Source organism: Panthera leo, chromosome C1 (genome assembly GCF_018350215.1).
Source record: "Panthera leo isolate Ple1 chromosome C1, P.leo_Ple1_pat1.1, whole genome shotgun sequence".
NCBI classification, from domain to species: Eukaryota; Metazoa; Chordata; class Mammalia; order Carnivora; family Felidae; genus Panthera; species Panthera leo.
The window spans coordinates 17,558,714-17,577,478 of NC_056686.1; the positions used below are offsets into that span (position 1 = coordinate 17,558,714).

At 55.3% G+C, this 18,765-nt stretch overlaps 3 protein-coding genes and 1 long non-coding RNA gene across 7 annotated transcripts; 2 read left to right on the top strand and 2 right to left on the bottom strand.

The window, feature by feature from the left end:
* The first annotated feature begins 242 nt into the window (after positions 1-242).
* Positions 243-6,794, top strand: PITHD1 (PITH domain containing 1). Its single transcript, XM_042949740.1, has 6 exons — positions 243-491; positions 1,189-1,232; positions 1,591-1,668; positions 4,193-4,297; positions 4,996-5,104; positions 5,859-6,794. Exons 1-6 carry the CDS (start codon positions 294-296, stop codon positions 5,958-5,960), a joined length of 636 nt encoding a protein of 211 aa, XP_042805674.1. The 5' UTR covers positions 243-293; the 3' UTR covers positions 5,961-6,794.
* A 2,048-nt stretch (positions 6,795-8,842) lies between these two features.
* LYPLA2 (lysophospholipase 2) lies at positions 8,843-13,022 on the top strand. The gene is made up of 10 exons (XM_042949737.1): positions 8,843-9,065; positions 10,531-10,634; positions 10,906-10,937; positions 11,065-11,130; positions 11,591-11,638; positions 11,729-11,799; positions 11,936-12,009; positions 12,085-12,186; positions 12,289-12,462; positions 12,554-13,022. The coding sequence occupies exons 1-10, from the start codon at positions 8,942-8,944 to the stop codon at positions 12,602-12,604; spliced, it is 846 nt and encodes a 281-aa protein (XP_042805671.1). The 5' UTR covers positions 8,843-8,941; the 3' UTR covers positions 12,605-13,022.
* On the bottom strand, positions 8,927-11,584 carry LOC122226496. The gene is made up of 3 exons (XR_006205652.1): positions 11,357-11,584; positions 9,808-10,024; positions 8,927-9,007 (listed from the first exon to the last, which is right to left on the bottom strand). It is a non-coding gene; the product is annotated as an uncharacterized LOC122226496 (long non-coding RNA).
* A 337-nt stretch (positions 13,023-13,359) lies between the features above and the next one.
* Positions 13,360-18,552, bottom strand: GALE (UDP-galactose-4-epimerase). 4 transcript variants are annotated; one of them, XM_042949731.1, is made up of 11 exons: positions 18,457-18,552; positions 16,307-16,432; positions 16,001-16,116; positions 15,799-15,912; positions 15,357-15,533; positions 14,947-15,060; positions 14,784-14,850; positions 14,597-14,682; positions 14,420-14,497; positions 14,107-14,221; positions 13,360-13,857 (listed from the first exon to the last, which is right to left on the bottom strand). In XM_042949731.1, exons 2-11 carry the CDS (start codon positions 16,425-16,427, stop codon positions 13,799-13,801), a joined length of 1,047 nt encoding a protein of 348 aa, XP_042805665.1. In that variant the 5' UTR covers positions 16,428-16,432; positions 18,457-18,552; the 3' UTR covers positions 13,360-13,798. The 4 variants fall into 4 exon arrangements, with proteins under 4 accessions (XP_042805665.1, XP_042805663.1, XP_042805661.1 ...); XM_042949729.1 differs by lacking the exon at positions 18,457-18,552 and adding an exon at positions 18,114-18,183; XM_042949727.1 differs by lacking the exon at positions 18,457-18,552 and adding an exon at positions 17,798-18,063.
* Positions 18,553-18,765: the final 213 nt, after the last annotated feature.

The window sequence follows — 18,765 nt, forward strand, 5'->3', positions numbered from 1 at the left end:
AGTTTCCACACCTGGGAAGCGGGGAGAGCAACAGGACCGCGGACTCCGGACCTGAGTCAACAGAAACTCCCTTGCACCTGGAAGCGCTTATCGAAAGTCAAGCCCTCGCCGAGCCACGCCCCCTCCCCCTCCCCCCCCCCGCCCGGGCCCCGGGCGCATGCGCCGCACAGGGGCGCCTTTTACGACGCGGCGGCCGCGGTGCGCTTAGCGGCGGAGCGGAGCGGAGCGAACGAGGCGCGGCGCGGGCGGCGGCGGCGGCAGGGCCGAGGGGACGCGCGGACGGCGGCGTCGCCATGTCGCACGGCCACAGCCACGGCGGGGGCGGCTGTCGCTGCGCCGCCGAGCGGGAGGAGCCGCCCGAACAGCGCGGCCTGGCCTACGGCCTGTACCTGCGCATCGACCTGGAGCGGCTGCAGTGCCTCAACGAGAGTCGCGAGGGCAGCGGCCGCGGCGTCTTCAAGCCGTGGGAGGAGCGGACCGACCGCTCCAAGGTGGGCCTTTCGGGGCCTGGGGCGGGTGGGCGAGGCGGGGACCCGCGCGGGGCCTCAGGCCTCCCGACTGCTCTGTCGGCCTCAGTCCTGCTGTTAAAAATAACGACAGCCCGCTTGCCAAGCGCTTTCCCGTGCCTGTCACCTGCCCGCCCCTGGGGAGGGAAACAGCGTCGAGTCTCCCTATTTTGCAGGTAGAGGAACTGAGGCCCGGAGAGGGAGAGGGGCGCTTTGGCTTTACGAAGCCGACGTTCTCTTCCAGGGCTTTCGGGAGGATGGCTGTAGGGCGTTTTCTCTACTGTTTGACTACCAGTCCCAGTGGCTGCCTGATCATATCACCTGATGAAGACCAGAGACAGCGTAGGCAGATGAAGCGTGTTATCCTATCTAGAGCCTTTACCGTTGCGGGGTCACAGAGCCATTTAAAAGCTGTGGACCCCATAGGCACATACTTTTGCACACAGTTTCAGGCTCGTCGAGCCTGGAGGTTCATTCATGGGCTCCCCATTTAAGAAGCCTCTGAGAGGATGGCCTGTAGACTTTTGTTAGCGTCAAGGCAGTAAGTGCTGAAAAACCGAGGGAGGTCGACTATTTATTTGCATTGCACTCCCAGTTGTAGAACAGGGTGGAAGATGCCTAAAATTGTAGGCTCTCAGCAAATATTTGTTGCTTTCTCCTCCCCACTCCCCATCCCCTCCAGTTTGTTGAAAGTGATGCAGATGAAGAGCTGCTGTTTAATATTCCGTAAGTACCTCCTTGGTGTTTGCCTCAGGCTAGATAGGCTGTACCCAGAATCCTTATCACGATTCACTCACTGGTTGTGTCAAGAGCACACATCTGTTTCTAGAAATGGGGGAGATTACAGTGTGGTGGGTTTGAGGAGGAAAGCGTAAAGATGTCTCGGTTGAAAGATAACTGAGAAGCCGTGGTAACTTTCTTAGAATTGCAGGATGCCAGAGGCAGACAGGATCTTAGAAATTTTCTGGTACAAGTCTGACACATGAGTCACCTGAAACCCAGGAAGGGGAAGGGTCTTGCCTGGGGTCACGCAGCTAAGCAGAAGTTCAAACCCAGGTTGACAACTTCTTTTGCATCCTGGCAGATTTACAGGCAATGTCAAGCTCAAAGGCATCATTATAATGGGAGAGGACGATGACTCACACCCCTCTGAGATGAGACTGTAAGTGGCAAGGCCTTCAAGAAGCCTCGGAGTTCTCTTTTCTCTGGTAGCACTTTATTCCAGAATGATCCCCCCTTTTTTTTTTTGTTTTCTACTGGGTTAAATATCCCCTCCTCCCCCTCTTAAAAATCTTGATCTTGTTCTGCATCAGAATACACTTATCTCTTCCTGAATTAACGACTTTTTTAGATTAAGTGTCTTTAAGGCCAACAGCTTGTGTCTTTTCAAAATGCTTTTGCTGTGCCAACCATTCATCCAGAGAGCATCCTATAAATGCCAGTTGTTGATGACTTTGCAGTTTCCTTAGTAACCCAGCTGCAGATCTCAAATGGTCTTTATGGTTTCTGCTCCTGGGGTTAGTTTCCAAATTTACCCTTGTTATTTCACACAGTTAAAAATCTTTGCGTGTGTTTTGTTTACATGGAATTACTCCATCGGAGTGTGCATGCCCTTTAGCGAGCAAAGTTCCGTAGGCCTCTTGCGGTACAGGAATCTGTTGCCACCAGGGCTGGTGCCCCTTATTTGACAGCTTGCCTTATTCCAGCACAGCCTTCCTAAAAGAAGGGGCAAACTTTTGAGTGCTGGAGAAACAAATACCAGAAGAACTTTACATTTTAAAGAATTTCTTCTGAAAACGTTTAAATGAGAAATTTAAGAAATTCACACTTTTTGAATGTTAGAAACATAAATTTGAAAGCAAACCCACATATGTAATCATTTTAAGGGGACAGTACATTTGAGTTGATGGTTTTGGAGACTTGTTTACTGGGGAGATGGACTGGCTTGAGAAAACTAGAAATCCATGTTGCATTGTGGTTAAGAGGGGGCTCTGGAATAAACTGCTTGGGTTCCAGTTCTGTCTGTACCACTTGCTGGCTCCATGACTGTGGGGCATTACTTACCTTCTCTTTATCTCTGTGCTCTCATATGTAAAATGACAACAGTAATAGTAGGAACTTCGTAAGATTGTAGAGAGAATTAAATGATCTATAACATGTAAAGAGCTTAGAAGAAGTCTGGAACTTAATAAATGCCCAGTTTTGGGAGGGCAGGTACAAATACTTACATAAGACCTCACATCTAAACACTTTACCTATGTTACACTTTATCGAATCTAAGATATCATTGATGTAATTATCTTATACACCATTAATAAAGAAAAAATATTGCCTATTCAACTATGACATGCCACTGACACATCTGGAAAAGTTAAATTGGTACTTAATGAAATTTGAACACAGACTAGGTGTTAGATGTTGTTAAGGAATTGTTAATTTTTGTAAAGTGATCTCACTTTTTAACAGTGGTATTTTAAGAAGTCTTTGCTTTTTAGAAATATGTACTAACGTGTGAGTGAAGTGAAATGTTTCAGATTGCTTTAAATATCAAGCACAAACAAAATGGGGGTGATAGGAAATAGGCATAATGTTCATTATTGAAGCTGAGTGATAAATGGAGATAGAGTAATTGTATTTTTCTCTCTGTGTATAATTTGACATTTCCCATAGTAAAAATTTTTAAGTATATGTATCTTAAAAGTGATTCAGTTTAATCTCATCACTGTATCAGATATGTACTGTTGCCATCCTCAGTTTATACATGAGGAAACAGATACAGAGAGGTTAAATCACTTGTCCAAAATTATACAGCGGGTAAGTGACAGAGCCAGGCTTTAAGCCTAGGAAGTCTGGCTCCAGAGACACTGCTTTTAACTACAGTGCTACGCTGCCTCTCATAATGCTGCTCATAAATGTTCACTATTATTATTCTGTGCATCATTCTTAGAAACACTTTGAAGCAAACACTTGCTTTCTTAAATTACGTGCGTTTTCCCGCCGCCAATATCTAGGCCCCTTCTGTGTGGGTGTGGAGATGGTGGGGGTGTGGCGCAGGTCTTTAGAATCTGTGAGTTATAGAGGAGACAGCTGTTTCTTAGATATTTCTTTGAAAAATTTATTTCTTCATTAGCAGTTTTACTTGACTTTCCAAAGCCCATTGTGAGTTGGCAGCCTTTTGTGCTCTTTTCAAAATGGAAACCCGCAGATACTATGTGTTTAAAGAACTGTAAGACGACTCTATGTATAGGGTAATTTTGAACACAAAAGTTGCTTGAGTGTTAAGTTACCTGCTCTTCTCTCTTAGCTGTGTTTAATGTGTTTCTGCCAAACTATTTTTCTCCCATGAGTAAGCTGTTTTGTTTAACCTCCTCAGCTTGGTGTGAATGTGCTGAGTTGCTGATTTTCTCCATGCATTTGCTGCGTGTGACCTGGTTTGAGCCTTCTCTTTGTATATTGCTTCTCATGTGATCTTAACCCACTCAAAGATGCCACTGGCTTATGTTGCAGTTCTCAGCTCTTTTCCTGCTGGTTTAAAGATATTTGTGTATAAATGCCAGTAAAATGCCATTCCTAAAATTTGATCTTCTTTTGATAGAACTGAAGGCAGTTGAGTCAATAGGCAGTTTTGAAAAACTGAAAAATATGATAATGCACATTCTTGATTTTTCTTCCCTTTCCTTTCTCAGGTACAAAAACATTCCACAGATGTCCTTTGATGATACAGACAGAGAGCCAGATCAGACCTTTAGTCTGAATCGGGATCTTACGGGAGAATTAGAGTATGCTACAAAGTAAGCACTGTACCTGTTTCCATTCTCTGGCTTCTGAGGAACAGCAGGTGTTCATTTGCAGTGAACATATATGTCCATTAGCACTTACTGAGCTTGCAGTTTAATTTTGGCCCATCTCCTACTTTCTTAACGTCAGAAACTAGTTAAAACAGTGGAGGGAAGCTTGATCCTCAGCTTGGTCAATTTTTGGCAGAGATGCAGTGCAAGCCATAGGCCTGTTGCACTTGTAAGCAGTTGACAGATCTGAGTGAGCTCCTAGGGTGGTCTTAGGAAAGATGTTTTCAGAATTCCTCTTTGCACAGTGGGCTTACAACAGGCCGAGTTACACATGACCACTTTAGCTCTTCACTGGCTCTCTTTTTCCTAATGGTAAGGTCGGTGAGATCGGCACTGAACTTGCATTAGAATCGCTGCTTGATCATACAGCATTTCTCATTCCTGCTCCTTGAGGGCAGGGCAGCGTTGACTCATTTTTCTATTCTTACTGCCTTGGGCAGGATCTGGCAGATGCTCAGGCAGTGTGTACTGAATCGATTGCTTATCCAAAAGGGAAGAATGAGACCTAAGAGCCCAGAGTGTTCTGTGACGTTTGCCCGGGTGTTACCACAAGTTAGAGTTAGAATTGTTTCTGAGCCGGTGGTGAGATATTCATTGAACTCTAACCTGTGTCTTCTCTCCCCATCCCTTTCATTCTCTAGAATTTCTCGTTTTTCAAATGTCTATCATCTTTCAATTCATATTTCAAAAAACTTTGGAGCTGATACCACAAAGGTCTTGTATATTGGCCTAAGAGGAGAGTGGACTGAGGTAAGAAGGGGCAGGAATTCCTGGCCCCCCAGTATATATGCATATGTGTGTGTATATCTGTGTGTTGCCATATGGGCGCTTTAGGGAAAGGAAAGAGAGCAGGTGAGACGCTGCTTGCTCCCAGTCTGTTTATAATTTTTCTTGGTTTCGTTACTGTACACTGTCCATCTCCTTTGGCAGGCTGTCCGTATTTTTTTTTTTTTTAACGTTTATTTATTTTTGAGACAGAGACAGAGTATGAACGGGGGAGGGTCAGAGAGAGGGAGACACAGAATCTGAAACAGGCTCCATGCTCTGAGCTGTCAGCACAGAGCCCGACGCGGGGCTCGAACTCACGGACCGCGAGATCATGACCTGAGCTGAAGTCGGATGCTTAACCGACTGAGCCACCCAGGCGCCCCAGGCTGTCCGTATTTTTAACGGAGTTGAAGTAGCCCAATTGACACCAATTCATTTTTTTCACTTTAAGGTTCTTTTCTTTATCCACCATTTTTGATGACCTTTCTTGTGTCAGGAACCAGAGAGAAGATGATAAGATAGACAAGGTCCTCTTCTCATGGTGGCACCATTATAGTGGGGGAATGAATCTTCTAAGTTATGGGGTGAATCATTGATAATGGTCTTTGCAGTCTTCCTAGGATGATTGTATCAGCAGGGGGAAGAGATGGCTTCCAGAGATGAACCTGAGTAAGGACGACTCCACTGTATGGTCTGGGAAATGGCCAGCTGACCCAGCCTCTCACTTTTCTTGCAGCTTCGACGACACGAGGTGACCATCTGCAATTATGAAGCCTCAGCCAACCCAGCAGACCACAGGGTCCATCAGGTTACCCCACAGACACACTTCATTTCCTAAGGCTGGCCAGGGCTCCCACAGAGGCGCTGTGTCAGTGAAGACGTGCAGCATCCTGTTGGGGAGGACAAAGAGATGGGGTTCCGGAGAGAGCTGGCGCCACAGCCTCTGCCAGGCTGTGTCTTTGGGGCTTTTGCTGCAGAAACCCGGCCTATGGAAGATACCACACCACCGGGGAGGGTTGTGTGGGTGCTGAGGGACAGTCGTGGTTCTCTAGGGCCTAGGAATTGAGTCTTGGACTGGTCAGCATCTGGCAGTCATTGGATGATGCCTGCCTTTCCAGTCAGTGTGGCCATGGGATCCCAAGCGTCTTGTTGCTTTGTGGCAGGATTTTTGTGTGACTTGTTTTTTTTAAACATGGAAACTGTTTCCTGGGCTGCAGTAAACTTTCTGAAGCCTCAGCATTGCGTTTCTATTAGCCATCAGGAGGGTCTCCAACTAGAAATACTTGTCCCTGCTTGCTCCTTCTTCCTGTCAGCGTTCAGCATTCTTGTCAAGTTGCCCGGCTTGGAGTTGTCTGTCATGTACTAGTGTCCCATGGTAGCTAGGAGAGCAGGAATGTCCTGATGATGCTTAATAGCTTGAGGAGAAGGTCTTTCTACTGCCTAGGTAAGCAGTCTGGGGAGAGCATGGGCATCATTTCTGTGTTTGTGAGTTATCCTGGTTGGATAAGGTTGGGACTTAGGTAAGATTCCCCTTGGGACATCTTTAATGTTTATTAGCCTCTAACTAGTGTCATAAGCGCAGTGCCAGAAATTGGACATCTCAGTTTTTCTGTTCATGGCTTTTTATTCACCGTAACTAATAAGCTTCCTAATAAATCTTTGCCGGACTTCATGTTTGTATATTCTTTTGATTTCTTGGCAGTACTGATGAAACTTTTACTTCACAGGAACTGTGTGGAACTTTGAAATTTGTTGTTGTTTTGTACTAGGTAGATCATAAGTGCCACAGTGATATATATTCAAGACTAGATCATTTCTCCGGGAAAGATACAGTGGACTAAAAACACTCCTACACCCACCCACCCACACTTTGTAAAGAGGAAGGTGAAGTTACAAACTGATGTCCTATTTCTCATGAGAGGAAGTAACTTGAGTGACATTTACAAAGACAAGGAGAACAGATTCTGGAACTCACCAGAAGAAACGAGAGTAAGGAGAGTAAGTGAACAGCACACGGCAGACCCAAGACTTTGGACTTCAATTTTGTTAAGACAGCAGTTGGAGAGAATTTAAATATCTAAAATAAGATCGGAGATGGTCAGTATTCTCTCCTTTGTAGAAAATAGAAACAGTGGATAATGGGAATCAGTGTTGAACCTGATCCTCTTGAGAGAATTCTCCTGAAAGTGTTGGCCCACACTGTTTCTCCAGCCTGTCCAACGGAAAGCCCGCCACCACCGTTTTGTCAAGCCTCAAGATTTCTAAAATGAATCCTGAAATCACCCAGAGTGCAAACACGATTATTGATGCACTAAGGGACCTACTCGTCAGCCACAGCCTCTTTATTTCAGTTGGATCATTTTGGAGATAAAAATATAGGCTATGTCTTTAAATTTGGAGTAGGAGGAAGAGTAAAGTTAGAAATCTTAGAGCAGACTATCCCTTCATTAATTCCACTAATTAAAATCTAATCACAGGTAGCCCCTGGGACTGGGTTTCTGAATATGAAGCTTCACTCTGAAGAATCTGTTCCAGGATGTGAAGAAGGGCCCCAGGATCTCAGGCGATTGGGGGTATAGTATAGGAGGAATTGTTTACTCTTGCATAAGCAGACCTAGCAGGGATCCTATGTGGGGGGCAGTTACGTGGTCTCCGTGCACTTCTTCCTTTCTGACATCTAGTCTGGGTCTTCGGCTTGTTGCACTTCTCAGGACTCAAAGATTTCCTGCTCGGAATCCTGGTGTTTTAGGCTCTTTGTGACCCTTTGAACACTAAAATCAAACTGCCTCTCAGCCTGGGAAAAGTGCTTTGAGTTCCCAGGTTTACAGTGTTCTTTCAGTTCAAAGAAAAACTGTAGGTTATGCTGGGAGAATGAGTCCTAAGCTGCTTAGGTACCAGTGTCACTCATCTCCTGTTTGCAGGTATCTATGTGTTCTCTTAGGGATGTGGCCTTCGACTCAGTTTGCCTCCCTTTCCAGCTTTTCTGTGGACCCTGAACCCATTTCCACTTTATCAGTGCAGCAAGGAGCAAATGGCAACAACATGAAGCCTTTTTTGTTCTTAACAACTGGAGCTCATTGATGGTATTTTGTGCACCGTCTGCATGGCATTGCTTGTGGGGGGCAGAGCTAAGACAACGCTGCCAATGCCTGTCCAGCTGTCCTGATGTAACCTGTGTTTTCCCAGTGTCCTTTTTGGTCATTACATCCTCACACTGTAATTTTACAGTGTATAAAGCATTTCCACACGACCTCGTTTGAGCCTAACAACAAAGCTGTGAAGGAGGCAGGGTAGTGGTTATCACCGTGTTTTATAGCTCAGGAAGCAGGTGCAGAGAGGCAGCATTAGTGTTGTCCTGAGATCGCTGTTTCCTTCCCCGCTCTGAGCGGGAGTTTCCTCATCTTTAGAGTAAGACTGGAGGACTAGACGGTCTCTAAGGTTGTCTTAAGTGTATGATTCCATCCCTCCAGTGTATGATACATCCTGGATCATTCTGAGGATGATTCCATCCAGAAACAGGGCATTGAGGTCAGTGGTGGATATCCAAGACCACGGTGAAGTGCCACCCGTGAAGGCCGGGAGGTGGGAAACTGCTAGGAGAGGTATGCCTCTCCTTCCGGATAGCTTTCCTCCAGGAGGCGCACGGGCGGCGGTAGCAAGCGGGGACTACCGACGCGCTGTCTAGATTCCGCAGGTAACTCCGTGGCTTCATTACGGGGAGTGGCCCCACCGTATCCAACATGGCAGCTTCTATCTGGCGGATCGCCGACGCCCACTTCCGGGTTCCGTACTGCTGGCCAGGCTACTTCCGGCAGCGCGATGGCTGGGTTCCCGGGACTCGAACGGAAGTTCCGGCGGGGGCGGCCGAGGGGGAAGAGAGTGTGTCTGTGCAGGAGAAAGAGGAGAATCGCCCGAGAGGTCTCGAAACCCCCAGGGAGTGGAGGTACCCTCGTCCGGGGCCAGCCGGCGGAGGGAGGGCACGGGGGTGGGGGGGAGAGGGGGAGATCGGAGCACCGCGGGGGTCCCGGAGAGTGGGGAGGGGACCGCAGTTGTGAGGGATGGGGGTGGGGAGTGAGGTGCGAAGAGGCGCTGGCCAGTCCTGGGGACTTTGGGGGGAGAGAGGGGAGAGAAGGCGGCCGGGCTATGACGGGAGGGACTTAGGGTTGAAGTGGAAGATCTCATTGTGGGGCGGGGGCTCCACAGGGTCAAAAGTAGAACAATCCTTTGTGGACAAGAGAGGGTCCTGGGTCAAGGTAGAAAATGTCACTGTGAGAAGGGGGCGACCCTTGGTCAGCACAGACATTCCCAGTGTAGGGAGTGGGAGAGCCGGGATTAGAGTGGAACTTGTTACCGTGGGGAGCTCCCTTCCCTGGTCAGCGGGGAAGGCATTACTTTGAGAGAGGGGACCCTGGGGTGAGAGGTGGAAGTCTCCCAGTGAGGAGGGAAGGGAATCCCAGCTTAGGACGAAACGTGCATCTCCCATGTGGGAAGAGGGACCTCAGGGTCAGAGGTGAGGGATCCCACGTGGAGAGGTGCACTCAGGGTCAGAGATGGAAGGTTGAAGCCAGTGGGGAAGGTGGGAGGGGTGGGCGCCACTGGGAAGGGCAGGCGTTTAGGGACAGGTTGCACAAGCTGCTGGGGACTTTGGAGGATGCTAAGGACGGGGAGGAGCCCGCCAGCCTTACATTCTTTCGTGTGTTTGGGAGCCCCAGAGCATGGTCAAACCGGGGGACCCGGTTGGATTCAGGGGCAGTAGCAGCAGGGAGCATCGTTCAGCGGGGCGTGGGGCGCCAGTTGCGGCTGGTGGACGGGAGTTCGTGCGCCTCCTGGAGACCTGGGCAGCCCCCCCGGGGGCTCTGCGAACGGCTGAGCCGGAAACTGCTTGTGAAGGCTGGGTGGGGGCTGGATGGGAGAGAGGTGGGAGAAAATGTGTGGGACGGTTGGGGGTAGGGGCTGAAAGCATATTTTTCTGGCATTTGCCCCCCCTTCGTTTCCCAGTAGGGCTGAGAGTTGGGGAGGAGGGGACCAGGGGCTCTATTAGAGGCATGATGATTGGAAAGCAGGGAGGAGGCAGTTAGTGGGGGGACGACAGCAGGGGATGCCCTGCCCCTCCCCTCCCGCAGGGTCCCTAAGCCCTACTTCTGCCCCTCTCCAGCAAGCTCAGGCTAAGTAAGGGGTGGACCGAACCGGGGACGCTAGGGTAGCCGCCTCTGCTTTTCAGCCTGGAGTAGAGGCAAACTTCCTACCCCCTGTGGCCCGAGACTTCTTTCCTGCCTTTTCTTTGTGGCCAGGACAGAACCCGGGGTGCTTTGGGGGGTTGACGGCCTGAGTGGGCCCTGGGTTTGAGGCTCTTCTCCTGTGTCAGGAGTCTCTCCCTTGCTCTTGACCGCTCCCTCGAATTTGCACAGGCCCCAGCCGTGGAGCCCTGCAGTGTATGTGTGGTAACACCATGTCTGTGCCCCTGCTCACCGATGCTGCCACTGTGTCTGGAGCTGAGCGGGAAACGGCTGCGGTAAGGGTCCTCTCCCACCCTGGGCAGCCCCCAGGCCGGCCGCTGCCGGTAACTGGCTGGAGGGGGCGTGTGGGAAAGATGGAGGTGCAGTGCGGAGAAGGGAGCAGCCTGAAGCCAGGCGGCAGCGAGGTAATCATCTGTTTGGCTGCTCCTGGACTTCCCCCTAGGCCCTCGGGGGTGAGAGGGCGGCCAGAAGTTGGAGGACAGAGGGGGAATGAGAGCAGGGGGTGACTGCCCTCTTTCCACCTCCCCATGTCTCACCCTCTTCCAGGTTATTTTTTTACATGGACTTGGAGACACAGGGTAAGTGAGCTGGAGAGGGGGTGTCCTTTGGGAGGGTGGGGAAGGGCCCGGTGGGCAGGATCAGAGAGGCCCGTGCCCTCCTTTCTCCCTCCCCACATCGGTGCCTTTTTTCCCTTCCTTCCTACAGGCACAGCTGGGCTGACGCCCTCTCCACCATCCGGCTCCCTCACGTCAAGTACATCTGTCCCCATGCGTGAGTGTCACCCCAGCAAGGGAGGGACTGAGGATGGGGATAAGCTGGGGGGTGGTCCTGTGGTCCCAGGCCTGTTCTCTCCTGCCAGCTGCGCCCTGGGCCCGGGCCCAGGGCAGTCGGAAGTGCCGTTTTCAGCCTTCACTCCCGTGGAGCCCGCGGCCCCAGCCCCCAGCCCTAAGGCCTCCTAGACCCAGGGGCCTCCTGTGCCCCTTCCCCAAGTACTCACCGACCGAGCTGGAACCCCGTCACGCCGTGTGTCGGGCTCTGCTTGTCTGCTGATGCCCCAGCCCCAGCCTCCGGCCCCACGTGGCAGGTTGCCTGGCAACACCTTAAACACAGGCCTTGCCTGCTGGGAGGGCCCCCCCCCCCCCCCCGGGGGCTACTCTGCCCCCTCCCGGCTCTCTGCTGTGGCTCCCTCACCCTTCTGAGCGCGATGGCCCTTCTCGCCGCCCCTCCCCAGACCCCGGATCCCTGTGACGCTCAACATGAAGATGGTGATGCCCTCCTGGTGAGTTGCAGGGGCAGGGATGGCTGCTGAGAGAGCTGCAGGGGGCTAGCCAGGGTCTTCCAGTAGCTGCCAACGCCTCTCCTCCCTCAGGTTTGACCTAATGGGGCTGAGTCCTGATGCCCCAGAGGACGAGGCCGGCATCAAGAAGGCAGCAGAGAACAGTAAGGCCCCGGTCCCTCCTCAGCAGCCCCCTCCTCCCCCACCGGCCCCCCAGGAGAGCGCTGGGCAGCATCTGGCTCCCTTCCCTGGGCCCCTCCAGCAGCTTTCCCCCCACCCAGTCATGCCCCCTCCCCCCAGTCAAGGCCTTGATTGAACACGAGATGAAGAATGGGATCCCTGCCAATCGAATCGTCCTGGGAGGCTTTTCACAGGTGAGGGGAGAGCGAGGGGTGGGGGGTGGTAGGAGAGCTGTGCCCTCATGACCTGTCATTCTCTCCTCCCTCCAGGGTGGGGCCCTGTCCCTCTACACGGCCCTTACCTGTCCCCACCCCCTGGCTGGCATCGTGGCATTGAGCTGCTGGCTGCCTCTGCATCGGGCCTTCCCCCAGGTGAGTGTCTCCACGAGTCCCCTCCTGCCCTTTGGGTCTCCTCGCGGCTCGGGGACCGTGCCGAACACTGGCTTTGCCCTCAGAGCCCCGTCTGGCCCACAGGCAGCCAATGGCAGTGCCAAGGACCTGGCCATCTTGCAGTGCCACGGGGAGCTGGACCCCATGGTTCCAGTACGGTTTGGGGCCCTGACGGCCGAGAAGCTTCGGTCTGTCGTCACACCCGCCAGGGTCCAGTTCAAGACGTACCCAGGTGTCATGCACAGCTCCTGCCCTCAGGTCGGTGATGGGGGACCACTTCCCACCCCACCCCTCCCTCCTCCCTCCTCCCTCCGGCTGGGAGCCCCTCACGATCCCTCCTCACCCCCAGGAGATGGCAGCCGTGAAGGAGTTTCTTGAGAAGCTGCTGCCTCCTGTCTAACCAGAGTCGCTGGCCCCCAGCGCAGGACCCCAGCTCCTGGGGGACGCAGCACGCGCGGCGCCATCTCGGATCTGAGCCGGTCGAGCCCCCGTCCCCACCATCCCTGACCCGTCCTCTTCCCATAGGCCTCTGGGGCAGGCGGGCCCAGGCCTGGCCAGGCCTGCGTCCCTGGCCTCAGCCACCTGGCTGTCTGCGGCAGGGGTGGGCCACCCTCTTCTCCCATTTCCCCGGAGGTGGGCCCCCCCCACGGCAGCAGTATTGGAGGGGCTGTAGGCAGCGGGAGAAAGGGGCCCGGCCGCTGACCCACTCACTCAGGACCTCACTCACTAGCCCCGCTTTGGGCCCCCTCCTGTGACCTCAGGGTTTGGCCCATGGGGCCCTCCCGGGCCCCACCTACCACTCCACACCCCCCCCCCCCCCCCCCAGTGACTCTGCCCAGATAATCGTGTCTCTCCTCCTTCTCTCCAGCTGCTTCTCAATCATGAATGTGTCCATGGCCCGGCCCCCGTGCTGCTGTGGGCTGCCTGCCCCTGGGCAGGGGTGTTGGTGAGGGGGCAGAGTCCTTCGAGGGGGGCCTTCCCTTAGGCCCCTGAAACGTGGGGGCTGGGCCCTGCCCCTCCCCGCCCCCCCCCCCCCCCATTGCCCTGTTCCCCCCCGTAGGCCTGGAGCCTGCAGGGCTGGACTGAGGCTCAAAGTCTCCCCCCGCTGTCCCACTCCCACGTTGTCCCCACTCTAGGGCCAGGGGGGAGGTGGGGGAGTTGTGTCTCGTCTTCTGTCTCCATGTGGTTTTGGGTGTTTTTCTTGTTGTATCCTGGATTCCGATAAAATTAAATTGCTTCAACTCTCAGGCTGGATGATTCTGTCCGAGGGGTAGAGAGTGATCATGTGCAAGAATCTGCCCCAGTGTTAGAAAACTTTTATTTTAAATACTTTAGAAATCTCTTTCAGAGCAGTATAAATTAGTTCCTGTGTCAGGGCCCTCGTTCCCACATTTGCTTCTGGTGGTCCTGATGGGTTCGTGGAAAAGAGAGACCCCCAACTCCTGGTCAGTGGAACCCTTGGCCCCCCGCCTGGTGGGCTGAGCAGGCCCGTCTGGGGTTTGAGGTAGGGGAGGCTGAGGCCCTGGGTTCCCACCGGAGGCTGGAGAACAAGCAGGTGTTTCTTTCCTTCACTGGTGCGTGGCAGGAGAAGGTCTCAGGCCTGTGCCCCAAAGCCGGAAGGATTCTGCTTCTGCCAGCGCCACAGATCTTCACCTGTGATGGGGGGAGGTGTGGGGTCAGGGTCCACGTCGGAATGCGGGGTTCCTGCCACCTCGGGCGGCCCAGGGTGGGCATGCCCAGACCCAGTCAGCCCCTTCCCAGCCCCTGAGCCGGTCGAGCCCCTGTCCCCACCATCCCTGACCTGTCCTCTTCCCATAGGCCTCCGGGGCCTGGCCAGGCCTGCCTTCCTGGCCTCGGGGGTCAGGCCAGCACCCAGGGTCAGGGGTTAGGGCTAAAACTCACACATCCTGTCCAGCCCTAAGGCTGCTGTCCAGCCCAGCTCCTTGAGGGCCAGGCTGGGGTTGGCATAACAGGCAGCCACGTCGCCTTCCCGCCGTGCCACCACCTTGTATGGGATCTGCAAGAGAAGGGGCAGCGGGAGCTTGGCTGAGCCGGCCCTGGCGCCTCCTGCCCCGCTGCCGACCAGGCTGAGAAATGCAGGTGCAGGCACCCTGCGCTAACAGCACTAAGGCAGGTGGTGGAACCAGGCGGCGCTGGGATCCCCGTCAGGGAGGCTAGTGGGAAGGGCCCAGCTCACTGTGACGTTCGGGCCTACCTTCTGCCCGGAAGCCTTTTCCATGGCCTGGACCATCTGTAGCACCGAATAGCCCGTGCCCGTGCCCAGGTTATAGATCTGCCCAGGAGAGGAAAACGGGTTATGGAGGGGGGTGGACCAACTACCCCTCTGGACCCCATCTCCCTCACCAAATTCGCTTCTCCCTTTTCTCCCTACCCGACAGCCACACTGCTCCTTCAGCTTCCTCAAGGCCGCGATGTGGCCCTTGGCCAGATCCACGACATGGATGTAATCCCGGACACCTGCAGAGGAGGTGGTTGGGTGTGGGGGTTAAGTGTAGTCTCTGTCGGACCTCCCTCTCCCCCTGGCTCCCCCTCCTGGATCCTCCTGGTCCTGGGCTCACCTGTGCCATCCTCTGTGTCATAGTCATTGCCAAAGACATTCAGTGCCTCCCGTCGCCCAATTGCCACCTGGGGTGGAGGTCAGGTCAGCTCTTTCCAGGCCTCTGGCACCAGTTGTACCCTTCAATCCTATGGCCACCCCCTGACCTTCCCCTTCTCCCTTACCTGGGAGACATAGGGCATGAGGTTGTTGGGGATGCCCTGGGGATCTTCACCGATGCAGCCCGAGGCATGGGCGCCTATGGGGTTGAAATACCGCAGCAGCACCGCGTTCCACGTCTGTGGGACACAGGTCAGAAGATGGGGAAGGAGGCGCATGCTGTGCCCAAGCCGAATCCAGAGCTCTTTAGCTGCTTCCCCCGCCCCCAGGCCTAGTCTCTATCCCCGGAAAGCAGCAGGGGGTCAGGCCCACCCACTCCGTGCTGTGACTTTGGGCAAATCGCTGCAGCTTCCAGAGTCCTAGCTGGGAGTGTTCACGGGAGACCTTGAGTCCATGAGTGGAGCCAGGGCTGGGTCAAGCGTGCGTGCGTGCGTGCGTGTGTGTGTGTGTTGGGGCGGGGAGGGGGTACCCTCACCTTGTCTGCCCGGCACAGGTCCCGGATCATTTCCTCGATGAAGAACTTGGACTTGCCATAAGGGTTGGTACAGCCACCTGTGGGGTGGGCCTCATCCAGGGGCAGGTACTGGGGATTCCCGTACACGGTAGCCGAGCTGCTGAACACCAGGTTCTTCACCCCGTGGGCCCTCATGATCTGCTCACGGAGGAGAGGCGTCAGCGGCCTCTGCCCTGCACTTAGTCCCACCCCCTTACTCCTTTACAGGTGAGAGGGGCTGAGGTTCGGGCGCTCCCATTTATAGATGGGGAGACTGAGGCGGAGAAGTCAAAAGGGACACGTGTCCAAGGTGGTACAGCTCGGGCCCTGCCTGACTCTGCCCCCCAGGCCCTCATCTACCGTGTCTGGCATGGCCTGCCTGGCCGGGGCCTCCCGGTGTCCGTGTCCTTGCCACACGTCTCACCTCCAGAAGCTGAATGGTTCCTGTCAGGTTAACTCTGTAATAATCCAAAGGCTTCTGCACGGACTCTCCCACGGCCTTGAGACCCGCAAAGTGGATGACTGCCATAAAGTGATGCTGCAGGTGCAAAGCCAGGGTCAGAGGTTGCTTTACAGGCCCTGGCCCTTGGCAGGGCCCCCTGCCTGCCTGCCTGCCAAGCACTGACCTTCTTGAAGAGACGCTGTAGGGCTGCCTGGTCCAAGATGTCCATCTCCTCAAACTCCATAGAGCGGCCTGTCAGCTCCTGAACCCGCTGTAGGCTCTCAGGCATGGAGCCCCTTCCTGGTTGGACACATGGAGACCGTCAAAGGAGAAGACGGGTCCTGGGTTCCCAAGGGACTAGCCTGATATATGTGTGTGTGTGTGTGTGTGTGTGTGTGTGTCTGTCTGTCACCCCTAGTAGGTGGAGGTAGAACAAAAGGTTTTCCTTCTGTCCCCGCCCAAAGCCCTAGCCCCCCACCCCTGTGCTCACCACGGATGGCATTATGGAAATTGTCAATGACCACAGGCAAATAGCCGGCCTCCAGCAGTTCCAGCACCGTGTGGCTGCCGATGTAGCCAGCGCCGCCTGTCACCAGCACCTTCTCTGCCATCGCACCTGGCACAGAACACAGTGTCAGAGGTGGTCGAGATGGCCCACTCAGGGACCCGCCTAACGTCCGAGGGAGGCAGTAGTGTGTCCCAGCTAATAGGGTGGATCTGGAATCAGCCCTGGTCCGGGTCTGGACATCATCTCTTTCTGGCCTTAGGCCTTGGAAATCACTTATCCTCTCTGCTTCAGTTTCCATCTTTAGAAAATGGAGTTGATAACTACAAACGTGATGCAATCGTGTGAGGCTTACGTGAGTGATTTGAAACGCCCACAGTGTGGCACAGGTGGGGAGACTGATGCACGGGCACCACAATCCTGGTCCCAATTTACCTGTGATTGAGAAGATGAAACCTAAGGCCCCCAAGGTGTCTGGGGACTAGACAGTCCTGGCCCGAAGGACACACGGCCAGCAGCACTGGGACTCCCAAGAGCCCAGGAAGAGGTTCTGTCTGCTCAAATTCAGGCCTTCCCAGTCTCTCTGCCATCACTAGGTGTAAAGTGGCCCGGTGATTAATACCTCCCGCTCCAGGCAGCTCTCCTGACTCCCACAAGAGTCAGCTGGGAGGAAGCAGGAAATGTACCAACTGGCCACAGGGTGGGGTCCTTTGCCAGGCCCACTGGAGCCCGACTCTGGGGCTGCAGCACCACAGTCCCGGAGTGGGCCCCACCCGCCCCAGGTCATTCAGGCTGGCTCAGCCTCTACCAATGCATGCCAGGGCCAGCTGGGTCACCGCCCGCTTGGAGCTAAGGATGCCACCCAACTTTAGGCGGCACCGAGCCGGGCGCTGTAGACGTGGCCCTGGTCCCGACTCCACTGCCAGGTGTGCACCTCCGCCCTGAACAAACTCTGTGGGCGGAGAGGGGGAGTGGGTAGGGAACCCCAGACACTGAGGCCTTTCATTCGGTGTGGCCTGGCCCGCAGCCGCCTTCCTCCTGGCTGCCTCAGTCCCCTTCTGGGCTTATTCACTCCCACCCACTTGACTGCGCTCCTGCTGAGTGGCGGGCTCCGACCGGGCACTTCTGCATTCTTCTCCCTGTGTTCCCCCAACATCCTAATGAGGCAAGTGTTAGTGCCGGCACTTTACCGAGAAGGATACTAAGGTCAGAGAGGTCAAGTAATTTGCCCGAGGACACACAGCTACTATACACACAGCTACTATAGCCGCCCTAGAATCCGGATCTCCAGGTTCACAGCGAGCCAACCTCGCACTTCACCCTTCCCCCCATGGCTTCCTGCTGGACTCTGCTCCCGACGCCAAGACCGCCCCCGCCCCCACCCCGCCTCGCGGAAGCCCGAAAAGTGGTCGCGGAGGGGCCCCGGGAGGCAGGAAGGGTGGTGAGGTCGAACTCGCCCCGGACCGACGGAGTGACCTCGGTCGGATGTCGCCTCCTCGGTTTTCCCAGTCTGCAAAATGGAGGGGAGGAGGCGATGGGCGTCGGGCTGGGATGTGGGCCGTGGCTCCGAGGGGGCCGAGCTCGGAGCTCCCGGGTCGGGAATGAATGAAGTCGGGCCACCCCGGCCAAGGCGGCGGGAGCTGGGAGCGGCACAGGCACGGGCGAGCCCGCCCTAGCGGGGCTCTGCCCGGAACGCGGCCCGGACCCCTGAAACCAACCCTCGCTCCCCGCAGGCCACCCGGCCCCTCGCGAGCCCTCTAGCCCTCCCCACCACGGCATTCGCCTTGCGAACCTGTTCGGAGCCTCGCGCCCCGCGCTGCTTCCAGCGGCGCCGCCTCCCGCGCTCGGCGCCCGGGTCCCTTTAAGAGCACACGGCCCACCTGGTCCCGCCCCCTCCACGCCCCCAAGGAAACGTGTCACCGGGGAGTGCGCGCTACGGGGCGCCGGGAGGACCAGGGGCGCCGCGACATCTAGGCGCCTGCGCGGCGCGGTCCGGTGTCGGAAGGCGGAGGGGAGGCGCGGCCTGGCCCGGGGAGCTCGGCTCCGGGTGCCCGGCGGCTGTCCCGCGGCGGGAGCCACAGGCCGAAGGCGGGGCACCCCCCCCTTCCCACCACCCCCACCCCCACCCCGCTCACCGCCCGTTCGCCAGCCTCTCTGCACGTGCCCCGCCTGTTCTTCCGAGCCAGCCTAGCGGGAAATCAGCGACGGCGCGCAGCCCAGGCCCTAAGGGGCGGCCGCCCAGAGGCCGCGGGCTCTGCGAAGTCTGGTTCGAGAACCACCCAGAGAGCTGGAGGGCAATCGGAAGCTCGGGCGGACGCCGCAGTGCTCGCTGCGCTCGGCACCCGCACGGACCACTGGGGACGGTCCGTCCGCACCGTGCCTGCCACAGTGGACTAGAAGACGGTGTCGTGCTTCTGCTGAAAGTAGGGGCAGGGCCGGGGCAC